Raw genomic sequence first — 17,362 nt, forward strand, 5'->3', positions numbered from 1 at the left:
GGACCCAGGATGGTCTTACAGAAGCATCAGAACTGCCATTGCCCAAATGTGGGTCTGTTGCTACCTTGACATGCGCGCGCCCATCTCTTGTGGGCATGCATCGTAGCAATATGGGTATAGCATCATGCTCTGAAAAGAGCAGGAGACTTGAGGGAAAATCCCTTCGGGAATTGTCACTGCTCCCCAGCCAATAGTCTAATTCCCTTAGACTTATATATGTGTATATATACTATGTATGTTTATAAAAAAAAAACCAAAACTTTAAACTGGGCAAAATCAGATATAGGAATTAATTGAATTTTGGTGGCTTCCTGCCACCCGGTAAAATAGCAGAAGGCTACTGTCTGCTGGGATCAGGTCAGATGGGTACATCTTGGTATAATGTACCAATTCTTTTCTTTAGGCTCAGTTTTGTGCCCTTGCTCCTCTCCTGTTTGGAACAAAGCACCCAAATGAAATTAACCGAGATCTCCCCAGTGCAGCACAGTGGTGCTGCTTGAAGATCTTGTTAACTTTGCTTTACCTGGTATGGAAGCGAAGGCTATCACTGGCTATCCTCCTGGCTAATGGTAGGAAGTGGGACACTTACAGGCCAAACTTGTATGGCAGCAAGATGACAAAGTATCAGCCACTTGCACAAAAAGGATCAATGCAGCAAAAATTCAGTATCTACTGAAAAGGGACTTTTAAATAATAAAATCCTATTTGCATTTTAAAAAATAACACTATAAAGGTGGGATTTTCTAAAGCATTCAGCATGGGCCTTACTTTGCTGTCATCAAAGGCAGTGGGAGTCTTATCTTTATTTCAGTGAGAGCCGAGTTAGGCCAAGGAGATGTGAAAATCCCTCCTACAGTTGTATCGTTACAATTTGAAGAAAGAGAAACTAAAGCAGCATGCACACTTGTGACTTTGTTAATAGGCCACACTTATGTTTGTTGGTAAGAATGTAGGAAGAATTTAGAATGCCTTCTTTAAAAAAAATACTCCAAACCGAGAGCAGCAGTATGTTAGAGAGGTAAGTTAGATTCATTTCAGCCTTATAACCGGTGAATTGTGATGCCAGGAAACTCTGACAGTATGGAATGCATTGATAATGGGAGCCTTAATGAGCTGGGGAAATGCAGTGCATTGACTGTAATGGAATGATTTTAGGAACTGATTTTCAGCCAGTTTGCCATGCCCACACTAGAATGTTTTCTCCTGGCTGCATGGGATTTCCACTTCAGACACCTGTTTTCCCTCCTCCAATCCTGCACTCCTAGCAGGATCTGGCTGCTGCTGTGGTACTGCCCTCTCTTTCTGGGAGACACAGACATGCGGCTGCAGTTCAGGCTGCTGTTTTGTAGGCTGGTATTGAAACTTAAATGAGAGCAGCGTCAATCAGCTGCTTCTTACAAGGTAAACAAACTCATTTCTTTATGATACACCCAGCAGTTTAAAAATAATCCCTTAGGCCATTTCTGATGTAATTGGGATCTATGATCTAGTGGTGACATATTCGAGTCTGGTAGCCAAATGCAAGCTCTGTGTGTGTGTGTGTGTGTGTGTGTGAGAGAGAGAGAGAATTCTGAATTTCAAGACCCTAAATTCAAAGAAACTGCCTGATGACACTGTCTCACTGTTGAGCATTTTGAAATCTGAGTACTTATTACCACCTCCTCCTGCTTTAGAAGCCAGGTGACAGTGAAACCACTTTAATTGAATTTCAATTATTTTTAATGAAAACTTCACTAATATTTTGTCATGGAACATAATTAGCTAGAAGGTACACATGTGATGTCTGTATCAGTATACTTTGCTAATACAGCTCCATCCTCCCTACTCGACCTTGGGCACAAAGAATATTTTTGTACTCTGAGCGTGCTCACTTAACAAATTCTTATATATTCACTCATGAGAATTATTTTTCCACCCTTGAACAGTTATAGACGCTAACATAAGCCAAAGGCACATCAAATACAATACAAGCGATCCACAAAGAAGAAACAAAGTCTAGGATTGTTGCAGATGCAATGAACAGAGAAGTCATTGGTAAGAAGCTAGAGATATGCATCAGTCCCTTAAGCCCATCTAAGCACACAGAGGCAATAGTAGGGTGGCACCAGTCAATGCCGATGATGCACTTACAATGGGAATTTGCTAAATACAAGAATTTGAACGAAGCTGGCCTGCCAGGTTCTATGACACAATATCGAGGATAGTAGAGATGCAGGTGGTGACAAAAAAGCATGTACAGGTTGGTCCTACAAAGGTATTTGACACCAACCTTATCTATTCAAGAGCAATAGGCCTACAAGCAAGTTCATGAGAGTCTGACCTCAAGAATATTTTGTCAGTCCTGTACCAATGTCAACGTTCACAGACCCTGGTGACATGAGGATTGCCTGGCTAAATCTAACCTAAAGAAGCAGCTGCTGACAGAGGTGTCAACTCGACATACTTCAGAAGAAGTCACCTTCGCAGCAAATGATGTATGACTTGTCTTTGATGGGGCAAAGACTTCAGCACAAAGAGTGTCACAGGATCCAGCAGAGCTACAGAAGCAAGCAGAGTGCATCAGTTGAATACAAGTACACAGCTACCTCCAGCGAAAATTGTCTTGACAGTAACTGAAAATAAGAAACGTTTGATGGACATCAATTTTGTGCAGAACTCATTCAAGACAAGAAGTTTCACCAGCGACGCACTGGCTGGTTATTGCAGGCAGACCCAACATCCCTCCCAGTTGAAATAAACTAGGCAGGTGTGGTGATCAACAGAGAAGATATATGGCCAGCATGGATGAGGAAGCCAACGACATCCTTGCACAACAAATGGTGGTGGTTGCAAAAGAGCAACCATTGGGAACGTCACTATTATCAGATGATGCTGATGTACTTGCCCTACTCTTGCACCATTAATTTGAAGAGTGTGTAATGTTTTTAGTAATCACGGAACCCACCAGTCTGAGAGAGCTGTGATGGACAGCTGTGCAACTGCCGGGCAACACTGGAACATTGTACCAGGACTCCTAGCTGCCTGCGCACTCTTAGACTATGATACAGGAACTTCCTATTTTGGTCTTGTCAAAGGCACTGTGCTGAAGATCCTGCAAGCTGCATGTTTCCTTCTCTGCTGGGCAGCCAAATTCATGGCTGCATGCTACTGACACTCAAATTGTGCCACCGTGTCTGAAGCATGATAGAAACCATCGGCAGCATAAATTGGCAATGGTACCATGTAAACACCAAAGCGCTTAGTTCCTCATCACCAGCTGTGAAACATGTATAGAAGAATGTCAAACAAGCATATCTTCAGATGTGTGTGGGAAAATGTTTTGGCTCCCAGTGCATCAGCACTCCATCCACTTCAGCGTGGATGGATATGTGATGACCGTTCCAAATCTGTTTCCAGAAATTGTACCAGACAATGTCTCACTTGCTCCTCCAGATATTCTGAAGTTTATCAAGTGCTCTTGTGGGAGTGTGGTACCATGTAAATCTGTGAAAGGTGGATATAACGGTGTCAAATGGCCTCGTACCATATTCTGTGCAGGACATGGAGGCGAAGGGTAGTGCTGTGGGTATGTGTGTTGCAATGACCTGACGAAATCAGCTTTAGAATTTGAAGATGAGAATGTCGATTGACAAATAGTGACCAGTATTAGAATAAATTGCCTAGGGAGGTTGTAGAATCTCCATCATTGGAGATTTTTAAGAGCAGGTTAGACAAACACCTGTCAGGGATGGTCTAGATAATACTTAGTCCTGCCATGAGAGCAGGGGACTGGACTAGATGACCTCTCGAGGTCCCTTCCAGTCCTATGATCCTATATCAGGACACTCAACTGTAGTTTGAGTGAGAGAGAACACTCGTAATCATTTATGATTCCAAATGAAGTATTTGATTAAAATTATTATTAAAATTATAACTGTGTGTGTGCGTGTAATACTTGTTGGACTATTTTTCACATTAAAAAGAGTGGGCAGTGTTTCAAATGAAGATTGAGGTCTGTGCTGTTACTCTCAAATCCCCTCCTCATGTACCCCTATTATTCAGATATGTATGGTTATTGATTGATATTGCAAATGTTAAATACAGATGCTCCCCGACTAACTCAATCATTCCATTCCGTAATGCCTTGCGTAATTCTAATTTTGCGTAAGTCGGAAACATATACCCGACCATTACACCAGAAAACCCCCCAACCCCTCCTATTTCTAGCTTACAGAACTCTTTCCGTAAGTGTGGATTTGCGTAAGTCCGGTCTTGCGTAACCTGGGGAGCGTTTGTACATGCATTTTATGCATTAGAAGTCTTCTACCTTGATTTTTGTATGCCCCACATCATGCAAATTCTTACTGATTATGGGATGGTGAGAGTGAGATGAAATGTCAATATATCAAAATGCTCAGCAGTGATAGTGTCATCAGGCAGATTCTTAAAACGTATGATCTTGGGACATCGAATCCACCAAAAAGCCTTGTACAGCCCCAAAAGCAAGGCTGACCCGAGTGGCTGCCATGTTATTCCCCAATGATACCGTCTCTTGGAAACAGAGAAGAGAGCAATTAGGTTTAGATATCCTGGCCATTGAGAACACAATCCCCTTAGGTGCTGGTGTTGTGCTCTTTAGAGTATTGCTTAGCACCAGCAGGGTAAGGCTATCCTCGAGACTAATTATTCTTTTGTACTAGAATTAACTTTTAACCCTTGTGATGATTACTTCTGGGAGGGAGGAGAGCTTCATTTCTGCTCTGCTACATCACTTGCATCCTGATCTTGGATATGGAATTTAGGTGTTCACAGTTCGGTTTGCAGGTAAGGCTGCTTTAGTGAATAGTAGATGACGAGAGCTTGGCATTTCATGCATACTTAACACAAGTTAACTGCTGGTGAGCTCGGATGGTTAGAGCCAGGTAGGACCTTCCTAAAACTCTAAGCTTGTTAAATATTAAGAAATTACACCAAAAATAGAGAGGGGGGAGGGGGAGAAAAGCGCTAAAAACTTGAGCTGGCCAAATAATTCACACTGAATAGCATTCAACATGTTGGTGGAGTCTCCACCCCCCGCTACCCCTGTTGGCATGTTGTCCTGCAGCAGGTTGTCAAATTTTTGAATGTTTCTATCTGAAATTCTTCCCGAATCTCTGCAAAGAATAATTCATGGTCTGTGCGGGTTGTTGTCTGCGTTCATTGTGTTCTGAGCTATGATGGTTCTTTAAATCCCGTGATGGTATTTCTAGTCCCTGATTGGGTGACTCATTTCACCAATGAGTGCACCCTGGGACTCTCATAACCTAAGGTACAATTTGAAATAGGTTTTGAGTAATAAATACTCAAATAATACCTTTTTTCCAGGAGTACTTGCAATAGTGAGGTTCAGGCATTTGAACATTCATGGAAACAAAAATGTTCAGACGTATCCTACAGAAATTGTTGATTATTTCTCTGCCTTTGTCTCCCTATCCCACATCCTCCCTTTCCATCACTCATGCCCTTTGCTCCTTTGTTCTTCCTATGTTAACTTCTGTTCCTCTAGCTTCTTCCCCTTGCCCTGCAGAGTGGTAGCACTTTTGTGCTGGTGGGACCTCCTCTGAAATGTCTCTGGTAATGGCTTCTACTCCTGAAGAGCATGGGCAGATTAGGGGTTCAGTACCAGTTGACTGAACTCTTGGAGGAACTCTGCAGGTGTCCAAAACAGGGGGACTAGTTGAGAGAGGCCATTTTCGTGGATCGCACCCGTCCTACAGCGAATTATTAAAGCGTGGAGGGTTAATTCCAGACACTCGGAAGAGTCCCTGAAGCGGTGTAGTTTTGAAGAGGTTCTGGGGTCCATTGGAATGCAGCATTCATGCATGGCGGTTAGTGACACTTGCTGTGGGCATGGACGTATGGATGGTACGGCAGAGGAGTGGAGAAGCGTGTGGTGTCTGTCTTGCCCTGACCAAGTCCGGCTTCCGTTCTGTAGCGGAAGGTGGCTGTTCTTTGGCATGGGTAGAAACACAGATGGATTCATGCTGTTAGGCAGAGGATTTATGCAGCAACTCGCTTGGCTGTTGAGACGAGACTCCTTATATTTGGTAAGTATTATGGCCATTGACCAGCAGGAACATTAGAAGACTTTTATACAATAGTGACTGTGCCTTTCCTCATGGCGTAGGTGCTTTTTGAGATCAGTCCGTGTAACCTTAACCAGGCTAAACCTGTGACCTCCTCAGGCTGAATAGCTTCCCGTCAGGAAACGTAGGAGCAGTTAAAGAGGCCAGAATTGAAGCTGGCTCTACTAGAACTGCTTACAGGAGCTTACAGCACTTAAGAGCTCTGCCCAGGGAAGAGCTGCTCGACTGGGGAGCCTGGCAGGTTGTGCTGGGCAAGCTGGGAACCTCCCAAGGCAGGTAGCCAAGGTTATTTTCCTCTTCCTCCTTTCTGCTAAATGCCGGGGAAATTAAATGCAAAATCTCTCTACCACAGAACAAAGGCTGCTTTATCAGGCCTTCAAGAGTCAGGAAATCCCACTCATAATGTGGGGTCCATAAAGCCAGGTTGTGCCTATGTGATAATGTCTGCTCCTGGTTTTTACAAGTCACCTTTAGAATATTAACACGGCGAGTGTTGTCTGTGGGAGAAGTAGGACGTTCAGTGCAGCCGTTGCTGTGATTGGAGCAACTTGGACAGCTGAGATTTCCTGACTTGAGGGTCATGATTGTTAATGCCCTGTCACAACTGAACACTTACTTTTTCTTTTTTTGCATGTAATTTTTATTATTCTCTTTGTGCTGGGTGGTGCTGCGGAACCTTACCCTCCTGGTCAAGAGGAGCCATGCCACAGCCAAGGGGAACATCTGTTCATGTGTGTGATGGCTCCTTGGGTCACACAGCAATATGGCTTTGAGTAGGAATACATCCCTGTGCCTCCCTCTCCGATACCCTAATGGGTGTATAGAGCTTTGCTCGCATCTGGGGCAGAAGAGCTCACTTACCCTACCCACCACCCCAGGGTATGTGCCCAGGTTCCAGTGACAGCCATGTCCAGGGACCCTGCTGTTACCTGGTTAGTAGGGTTAAGCATGTTAAATCAGTTCTAGGGTTAACTGCACCCCCTCCAGTATACCCCTGTGGGTCTCAAGTCTCCAGCCATCTATGGATGGGGATCGTCATGCTGTCTGGAGTGCTTCACGAGTGTGTGTGCCAACTACAGGGCAAACACACCAACCTGGTGGTATGTTCTATACCTAGATTTCACCAACTCAGTAACAAATGTGAACTCCTGGATCCCTGTGACAGTCTTACCATGGAGTCACGGACCGTCCCTGTGGGCTCTCTAGTCACCCTGGGCAAAAGCTGGACTTCGTGATAAATGGTCACTTACACCAAAAATCACAAAATATTCAGGTTTCTCCCAGTTCCAAGAGACCAGTCACTTACCCCAGGTCAATTTATACCTTAGATCAGTGCTACTCAAAGTGGTGGTCCGCGGATCGGTGCCGGCCTGCGAACCATCGGCTGCTGGTCTGCGTGCACATTGGGGGGAAAATATTGCCAGTCCCCCACATCAGATAGCTTGAGAAGCACTGCCTTAGATCTCACATCAAAGGCAATATTGGTAGCCAATCCTATGGTAAACTAGTGAATGATTTATTAATTAGGAAAAAGAGAAGAGTTATTTTTATGTTTAATGCAGGTACCATATATGCACAAAGGAGTTCGGTCTTTGGTTCCAAAAGGTGAAATGGAATGTCTTTTCAGGGCTAACCCAGGTTGACCCTGGGGATCTCTGCTTTTTGTTTCTTAGCGCCAGCCCTTGTAAGAGTCCAAACAGCAAAGAGATGAACAATCTTTGTCTACTATCTTTATTTCCCTCGTCCTACATTCCAACCAATGGGACGAGTCCTTCTGCACATTCTTCTCCTTGGGTGGATGGGGTAATCAAAAAAGCTTTCGTCCTACCCACTTAATTTTAATAGTCCTCCTGGATGGGCGGGGGAATTTACTCTTTCTGTCTGTAGTCACAAGTTCAGGGCAGGCATTTTGACAATTATAAAACACTTATATTGTACTTTGTAGCATGGAATATAGATGCTACAAGTAAGATTAATGCAGCAATTTACAAGCATTTTCTTGAGTATAAACACATCCTTACCAGTCTAACACCTGCCTTGAACGATGTGAACATATAGGTGGACTGGTTTCCAGCTATAAATTTGTCAGTGCTCAGCTGACACCTAGAGGCTTGGCAAGAGGCGGCACCTGCTTTACCAGCATGTCCAGGTTTCACATCCCTCTCCTTCCAGATGGTGCTTTTAGGGTTGCATCTCCCGGCCGTTCACTGTGCTTATCCCCTAGCAGGTCTGACCTCAGTCCAGCAGATGCAATTCTGCTCTCTCCCAGGTGTGTGACAGCGTTACCAGCAACCTGCCAGCTTTTACAGAGCACAGCCTGTTTACGTAGGACAAAAACAACTAGAGAAAATGTCACACAACAGTAAACGGTCGACGCACCTGCTAAGCTTACCAGGTGTCACCCATCTTCCACTTGGAGAGACTGGCAAGTTCCAGTCCTTCCAACCCTTCTAACAGGGTTTTGCTCTCTCTGTTAGTCTTGCATCAATTTGAGGATCAAATCAGGGTCCCTGAGTCAGTTCACACTGCTCCTTTATACCAATGGCCCATTCTTTTCTGTTGGGCCTCTTGAACCCAGTCTGAACCAGTATATGCAGTTCTGCCTAGGGGCAGTACTTCAGTGGAGCCGATTACCTGTCTGAAACCTTGTAGTAATTCTCCCCTGCTGATTTTAGTTCCTGGAGGAAACCGTAACCTTCTCCCAGGGAGCTAGAACACAATCCCTCGCTCACACAAATACATCTAAAATTTATCGCTGCACAAGTCTCTGGGCATTCTCTGTGCCTGTAGAGCCTGGCACCTCTCACTGTGCTAGCCTTTTGAAGTTTTCACACTTCGAAGGTCTACCTCTGGCACAGTAGTATTTATTTGCATGACTGGAGTGCCTAGGAACCCTAGTTATGGATCGGAGCCCCACTCTGTTAGGTGCTGCACAAACACAGGACAAAAATGTGGTCCATTCCTTAAACTGCGTACCATAAGACAAGAGACAACAGGTGGTTATGGACTGGGAATGACAAGAAAACGGGAATGACACGTCAGCTGCCTAGCTATTGCCAAGTTTTTTGTAGCCATCACAGCAAAGGAGCGTTTGAAGGAGGGATTGGAAGGAAGGACAATGAGGTAGCTCTGCAGATGTTTGTTAGGAACACCTCTCAAGCATAAGGGGCAGCTTGGGTGAATGCACTGAGGGATTTGTTTGAACAAGTGGGCGATGGAGCCTGGCATCCTTGGAGAGCAGGGGTGGGAGTTGGCATTTTGATAGTATATGAGATGGTAAGTAGCGTGGGGCTAGACCGTCAAAGGCCAGCAGTTGTTTGGCTCAATATTACAACACTGTTTTCAGCCACACAGAGACCTAGCTGTGTCCCAGAAGTGCTCTTCAGATTCCCTCTTAGCCATCATAATTTTAGCTTATATTTTTTTTCTACCTTAGCTGGATGTGTTTCTTTAGGGCTGTGATTCTTGCATGGCCATGTAAGTAGCCTCTATCCTAAGATTTTTAAACTTCCTTCTTCCCTTTTGACTTTGAGTTTTCGGACTAGCTCTTTGAATCATTTTCTAACATTTAGTGTCACTGTGGTACTTACTTCGCAGGATTTCCCCCTGAAAGATCTGGAACTTAGTTATGTAGCTGTCACTGTAGCTTAACGGCTCAACTGTATTTACTTATTGAACCAAGTCCTGAGTTATTTAGGGCTCCATAGATAATAGCCTCTCCTTTTGCACGCTCGAGAACTAGCTGCTGTTACTAGTGTTGAGAAATAGCTTCAGGAAGCTTTGCCCTGGTATGACATTGGAGCAGTTTCTTTATGAGAAGTTGAAGTCACCCATTATAACAGTCTTTCCTGATCTGGAGATCTACCAGAATACATGTATTCCTATAACTTGGGATTTACATCCATACACGTTCTACTACATGGTCCCGTGCAACCAAAATTTTCCCCTGCAGATTCTATGGACTCCTTTAGCTACGGTGCCACTCCCCCACCTCTAACCTAATCTGTCCCATCGCCAGGTTTTGTATCCCATTGACTCTTGCCATCTGACCGTGTTCCTATAATGCCTGCTGGATCAAGTCCCTCTTCAGTTGCCAAGTCTTCCAGCTTGCTGATTTTTTGCTTTTAATTTTCTTGCGGTGGTACGGCCGCTTATCCAATGGTGGTGGTGGTGGTTGACAGTGTGCTTATTTTTAATGAACTCCTTCATCTGACATCTTATAGCTCCTCTGGAATTTTACCTTTGGGGTTCGGGCCCGCGTTTTATCCACCTACGTGACATACAGAACGGAAATGTTTTGTGAGGAGCGTGGCAGTGAAGTTGATCGCTTGTAGCGTAAACCTGGTTTTGTGTCCTCTTGAAAACTCACTCTTGTTTTTTGTAGATAATATCACGCAGTTGCGGCGGAGAGGGCACTTTTCTAAGTGCCCCGAGGAATACAAGCATTACTGTGTCAAAGGGCGATGTCGATATGTCATGTCGGAAGAGATACCAGCTTGCGTGTAAGTAAAACTTCCAAACCAAGGGGAAGGACATAAAATTGCACTAGCCGGGGCTTGATATGGTGAAAATATTTTAGCTATCCACACATTGACTCCTAACTAACTTGGTCCACGTAACCCTCCACTTGCTTTCTCAGCACTGGGGGTTGTTCCAAAGTGTCAGGAGCTTTTTGAAAGGGTGACGCAGACGCTTCTATTGAAACGTGAGAGCATGAAAGTTTTGAATCTGGTTCAAGGTTGGAACCTTTCCCAGGCTGGCTGAAAGTACGCAAGCAAAACCTTCTGTGTCAAATAGTATTTAGGTTTTCCAGTAACACAGAGGCACACAGGTGATGATAGTGGGAAGGAGACTTTTGTGAAACCTTTCCTTTCAGTGAAAATGTAAATAGAAAGCTTGACTAGTTGTCTTCCTAGGTACTTTGAATGCTAGTCAGGGATAAACAAATTTTTAAATAGAGATCAAAAATATTCATAAAGGGCCTGATCTTGCTCATATTGCAGTTAACGGCAAAGCTCTTGCTGTCTTCAACAGCAGCAGGGTCAGTTTCCTAAAGCAGCTTGGAGAAGGGCTAAAATTGCATGCTGCAGAAGCCCGAAGGGTTTGATCGTTCCCCTGCAATTCTAGCTAAGCTACTGTTAAATTCCAGTAAAATATTGTCCGCGTCCTGCTTCCAAGCAATTTTCCGGTAAAGCTGCCCTTCTGATCTTTGCCAGGAAGGGACACTGGATCAGCTTGTTCTGAATTGGATTGGTCAAAGATGTGTCCAGGATGTGATGGGTTGGACCACCCTTCCCCCCCTCCCCCCCGCTTTTAGGGTTGCCCCATGATGTGCTGGGGTCCCACTAAGCCCTCCTGTCCCATCAGCTTGGGCTTCACTCATTCTGTGTTGCTGTGACCAGCTGTCAAGCCCCTTTTCAGCACACACACACAGGTAGGGACACCCAACTGTAGAATCACACAGAGTCTGCGATCAGCTCTCTCTGTGGGAGGACTCAGCTAGGGGAATGGCCAGCCATCACGTGCACACTTCCTTTGGAGTGTAAACCCAAAATATTATCTTGCGTTGTATAGAAGATCTGCACAGCGCAAGCTCATAAAAATTGCTCCCTCCCTCAATGTGGAGGGAGGTAGGCACAGCTTCCCCCCGCACCCCAAGATATGAATTGCACAAACTGGGTTTTGAAATAAACAAAAAATAAGTTTATTATCTACCAAAAATAAATTTTAAGTAATTATAAGGGATAGCAAACAGAACAAAGCAGATCACTGAGCAAATAAAACAAAACACACAAACTAAGCTGAATACACTAAAGAAACCGGTTACAACTAGTAATTTCTCACCCTAAATGTTGTTTTAGGCAGGTTGCAGCTCAGAGTTCCAATTATGTCTCTTTATAGGCTAGACTCCTGTCTCAGCCTGGACTCAGCCCTTGCCTTTCCCCTGCTTAGTTCCTTTGTTTCTCCAGTTGCTTTTAGCAGTCTTCCTTCTTGGGCTGGGAAGCAATGGAGAGAAGAGCCATGATTGCCTTACTTCCCAGCCTTAAATAGGCTTTACATAAAGCGGGAATCCTTTGTTTCCAGTGGAAAAATACCAGCAGTGTCCAAGGTGGTACTCCGTACTAGGTGACATCACATGACCCTGCAGTGTCAAAGCAACATCTCAGGAAGGTGGGAGACTAGTATCTTCAAAGTCTTATTGTTCGTCTTAATGGCTCATCCAGGCTGATTGCCGACTGTCTGGTGGGCATTCCCCCAAATACACACACAGTTGTAATTGTTACATAGTCAATATTCCTAACTTCAGATAAAAAAATGATACATGTATACAAATTGGATAAACACATTCAGTAGATCATAACCTTTCCAGTGATACCTCACATGACCCATCTTGCATAAAACATATCTTAGTTATGCCATATTCATATCATAACAATATTTCTATGAAGAATATGGGCGTGATGCAACACAGATATCTTGTGTGGCTTTTCTAACCACAGTTTTGTCCTTCATTCAGTGTTATCACACAGTGAAATATATTTCTCCATTTGCTGTAATTGCCTGGAGAGAATTGTCCAAGGTGAAGGTAGTTTCCAAGATGAACAAAAATATCTTAAAAACAGTTGGTGGGTTGTTTTTTTTTTTTTTGGTTGCATTTTAAGAATTGGACAGGAGAGAGGTGGAAATATTGGGCATTGCATATTTCAGAATGTGTCCTCATTTTATAGCCACTTCCTACATGGCCCATGATGCTCCAGTTTTCCTAGTTAGGTCTCCTGCACACGATTACTCTTCCTTGTTTGTTAAAGTCTTTCAGCGTACAATTCCATTCCACTGAGAGTGCCGAAAGGAGCAATAATGATATCCATGAGACGCTTGTGACTGACTGTATAATCTAAGCTTTCATCTTAACCAGAAATACAAGTAGCTTTCAAAATGGATGTCTTAGGTACTTATCTGGCCCCATCACCGTAGTATGAGCGCTTCACAATCTTTAGTGCACATATCTTCATGGCCCGCAGGCGTCTGTGTGGAGCAGGGAACTGAACCCGAGGTCTCCCAAGTCCTAGTGTATGGAAACTAATCGCTGTGCATTTGCCCTGGTGACTTTGGAAAGTAGGGGAAAGGTTTTCCACTGTCCAAACCAAGCCGCTCCTATTCAGGACTTCCTCACCAAGGCCCCAGCTCAGCAAGATAACACACGGTTAGCCTTAAGGATGTGACTAATTCCACTGACTTAGTAGGGTAACTTGTGCTTAAAGTGAGGGCATAAGTACCTGGCTGAAGTGAGGGCTAGAGATCCTGCTTGTCTCACGCTTACGTGTGCACACTGAGGCCTGGTCTACGCTACAGAGCTAGGTCGACGCAAGGCAGCTTACATCGACCTAACTGTGGACGTGTCAGTGCTTAAATTTTGCTCCCACCGATGTAACTGCCCAGCTACACTGACTTAACTCCACCTCCACGAGCGGTGTGGAGTCAAGGTCAATGTAGTTAGGTCGCTGCAGTGTCCGTGTAAACACTGCACTGTTTCTGGCGACTGTTAATGGCATTCAGGAGTCATACCACGCTGACAGTGCAATCGAGACAAGTGCTTCTGGTGAGGACGCGCACCGCCAACACAAGGAGCAAAGTGTAGGGGCAAAAGCGATGCAATTACTGCGGCGGTGGTATGCCGACGTCAGTGAATTTTGTAGTGTAGACATGGCCTCGCACACCTGGTGGCAGGAAGTCATTGGCTGCCCCATGAAGACTTTGGGGGGTAAGGTTCTTCCCCCTTGCAATCCCTCCCCTGCAAGTGTTCCAAAAAGATAGCTTCAGAGGTACATGGCAAAGGTGGGATGCAAGGTTTGAACAACGTTTTACCCCCAGTTCGTGAATGTGGGGCCAAGATGTGTGTGAGCCTCGACTTTTGGCCTCTGAAACATTCGCACAGCCCCTCACCTGCTGAGCTATGCACGGGCACCAACTTCCCCTCTTTCCTGTGGCTGCTCGACCCCCCTTCTGCCTCCCGGCCCTGCCCCCACTCCACCCCTTTCATGAGCTCCCCCCCATTTCAACCCCTTCTCCAAAGTCCCTACCCCAACTCCGCCCCCTCCCTGCCCCTATTCCAATTCCTTCCCCAAATCCCTGCCCCACCCCCGCCTCTTCCCCTGAGAGCACCACATTCCCACTCCTCCCCCTCTCTCCCGGAGCGTGCTAATGCTGCCAAACAGCTGTTTGGCAGCAGCTGGCTGAGAAGCACTGGGAGGTAGGCGGAGGATCAGCAACGTAGCATGCTCAGGGGGGAAGGAGTTGGTGGGGCGGGGGGTATGGGGAGCTTGACTGCCGGTGGGTGCAGAGCACCCACTAATTTTTCCCCGTGGGTGCTCCAGCCCTGGAGCACCCACGGAGTTGGCGCCTATGGAGTTATGGCTAAGTGGCTGGGCTTTGTACTGGAATGGCTATTAGAATGACGGCTGTGAGCTTCATGTCGGTGCCTCGGTGCTTGTGGTTTGGGGGAATAGTGAGCTTTAGATAACACTAATTACAATAATCCACACTAACCTTTTGTAAAACCTCCTCTGACGGTGGTTGGGTGACTGTGCATTTGTTCAGCGTTTGCCGTTTGCTCTGCCCTGTGCAGGGTGCAAAAATCTAGTCCCGCCCCAGGGACGATACAGTCAGAAGCGCCTGCAGTCGGTGTGTGTCTGGCTTTTCACGCTGTTACTGTAGCACTCACACCAGTACGAACCATGGAAGAGCAAGTGTAGCTGGGCCACAGGTGTTTATACTGCTAGGGTCATCTAACCCTCTTTGAACATACCTTGCCAACACAGTGATAAGGTGGGGCTCACTGGGAAAGGTAGAGGTGACTTAGTGTGGTGTATTGTGATTCCTGATCAGAAATGCCAATATCCGGCACCAGGACAAAAGGGGCAGCATTTCTAGCATGCTTGTGCTGCATGGGGTTTTTCCCCCCCCGGACCGTTTTCAGCCCCCGGAAAGTGGGCTAGAGGTGAGAAGAAGACCCAGTGTAAGCCGCGGTGGTTTTTGTATTGCCCCAATGTAGCTACACCTTTTGCTGTGGCACTGGTTCAAACCCTGGCTGTCCATTTGCTGTGTGCAGGCCACTTCTTATATCCAGTGCTGCAGCTAGTCTAGTGCAATCCCCGCAGTGTAGACAGGCCCTTTCACAACAACCTCCCACTGATAGTTGCCTTCCTGAGATGAGTGGGAGGGCAGGTGTGTGTGGGGTGCACTGCTGTTGATGGAGGGACATTACAGTGGATTGATCCCCGCAATGCCTAAGGGAGGAAAGCAAAGACATTCAGGATGAAGATTTTTGTCCTGAGTCCCTCTCCCTTTGTGTGCTGTGTGCGCTCTCTTCACTTCTGTACCTTACGTACTCTGGATTTCATTTGCCCCTCTGAACAAAAGGCATGGAATTGGCTTCACCAGACAGCCGGGGAGGTGTTTAAATTCAGTCCACTCTTCGATAGCACTTCATCAGGGAGACTGGGACTTGGCTTGTAGTGGCTGGGTCACAAGTCAGCTAATGACGTTCCGTTTCTGCAGCAAAAAGATTGTAAAGGCCCGGGGTGATTTTTGGCAGCTGTGCTGTTTCACACGGGTGGAAAGTGACTCCACACGTCCCAAGCCGAGTGTAACTCAGCACCCCTGCGAATACTGCAGTTAACCTTGAGAAATTTGAAAATACAGTGAAATCTGCCCAAGATAATGAACCGGTCTCTTTCCCAGAATACACGGGGTACCCTGCTGCTGTCATAGGAGGTTGTCTCTGGTCGGTATCGATTTGTGTTGGTGCGTTAGTGGTCTCCAGGCGGGTTTGCGCTCTCCCTGCCTGCTGTTGAGTGGTGCTGGCAGCAAGTGTCCTCAGTGGGGCACTCCTTGGAGAGCCAAAGCCCAAGACCCTTCAGGAAAAACCAAACCATCCGTCTCTGATCACCGGCCCGTGTCCCTCACCCTGATGAGTTCCAGGGTCCAAGGGACACCCTATGCTCAGGGGTGGCGTATTAACACTGGGGGTAGTTCCTGCTCCACCAGGCATATGTGAGCAAGCTTGAAGCTGAAAAAGGTTATGCTTGGCTTTAACCCATCCCTGACCACATCTGCAGCAGCCTGGTGGCAGGGTTCACGCAAAGGCTCCTCTGGGCCCCAGGTTTCGATACAATGGATAGTAACTTGGGGCCCGATCCTGCAAAGCCTTGCTCAAATAGGGCTGGAATTTCACAGCCCTTGCTCAAGGAGGCAGGACCCCTCTCTTGCTCGCTGCTCAGATTGTGACTCCAGGCGCGTGGCCCCTGCTCCGCCTGATACCCCCACCTGTGAGCCAGGTGGTGGAACCCTGGTTGCGGTAGGAAAGGAAGTGACGTAACATAGTCATGCCCCAGAGCGAAGGGGAGGGACTGTCTGGGAGCCACACTTCATGCTGTGCTCTGTTCCTGGGGCAGCCCCTTGTACAGGGCAGCGATTGAGTCCGTGTGCGGGTTTGAAGGACCTGGCCTTTGATGCCCGTTCCTGTGACCATTGGGTGTTCTCGTTGCAGTGTCAAGTCTTCATATTGTCCCGCTTTCCCTCCCTCTTGCAGCTGCGAGAAAGGCTACACGGGCGCAAGATGCGAGCGAGTGGACATATTCTACTTGAGAGGAGATCAAGGCCAAATGGTAGTGATTTGCTTGATCGTCGCCATGGTGGCACTGATCGGCCTGGTAATATGCATATGCATATGCAGTCAGTAAGTATGCTTGTGTGTTTTGCATTTCTTTGTTGTGCTCGTGCGTATGAACACTTGTGAGGTCTGTCCAACTCCTCCGCCACTTCTACAACAGGGGGGTTTTGGCCTGGAAAGGAAACTTCGGGCATTACTAGGAGCCTTTTGAGGAATGCTTCAAGGGACACGCTCGTGATGGTCCTCGTCGTGGCTTTTCATTAGAGTTATTTCTCATTGCTCCTAATAGCCCCAGGGTCCGTCTACACAGCAATAAAAGACCCGCGGCACAGAGTCGCAGAGCCCGGGCCAGCTGACCCGGCCTCCTGGGGCTTGGGTTGTGAGGCTAAAAATAGTAGTGCAGGTGTTTGGGCTAGATCCTGGGCTCAGAGTCCGGGCTCCAGCCCAAGCCTGAACATTTGCGCTGTTCTTTTTAGCTCCCCGCCCCCACCTCAAGCCCAAGCCAGCTGACACTGGCTCAGTCCCCTTTCAAGACCCAATCCTGAAGCACTGCAGTTGCTAGGAGCTTTGCCATTGATTTCAAGGG

At 46.5% G+C, this 17,362-nt stretch overlaps 1 protein-coding gene across 1 annotated transcript in view; it reads left to right on the forward strand.

Annotated features, from left to right (window-relative positions):
- Positions 1-17,362, forward strand: part of BTC (betacellulin) — a 30,851-nt gene that overhangs the window by 10,643 nt on the left and 2,846 nt on the right. The window contains exons 3-4 of the mRNA XM_073340009.2: positions 10,489-10,606; positions 16,696-16,842. Coding sequence (XP_073196110.1) covers positions 10,489-10,606; positions 16,696-16,842 — 265 coding nt within the window. The remainder of the gene's footprint in view (positions 1-10,488; positions 10,607-16,695; positions 16,843-17,362) is intronic.

Source organism: Lepidochelys kempii, chromosome 4, assembly GCF_965140285.1.
Source record: "Lepidochelys kempii isolate rLepKem1 chromosome 4, rLepKem1.hap1, whole genome shotgun sequence".
In the NCBI taxonomy this organism is placed as follows: domain Eukaryota; kingdom Metazoa; phylum Chordata; order Testudines; family Cheloniidae; genus Lepidochelys; species Lepidochelys kempii.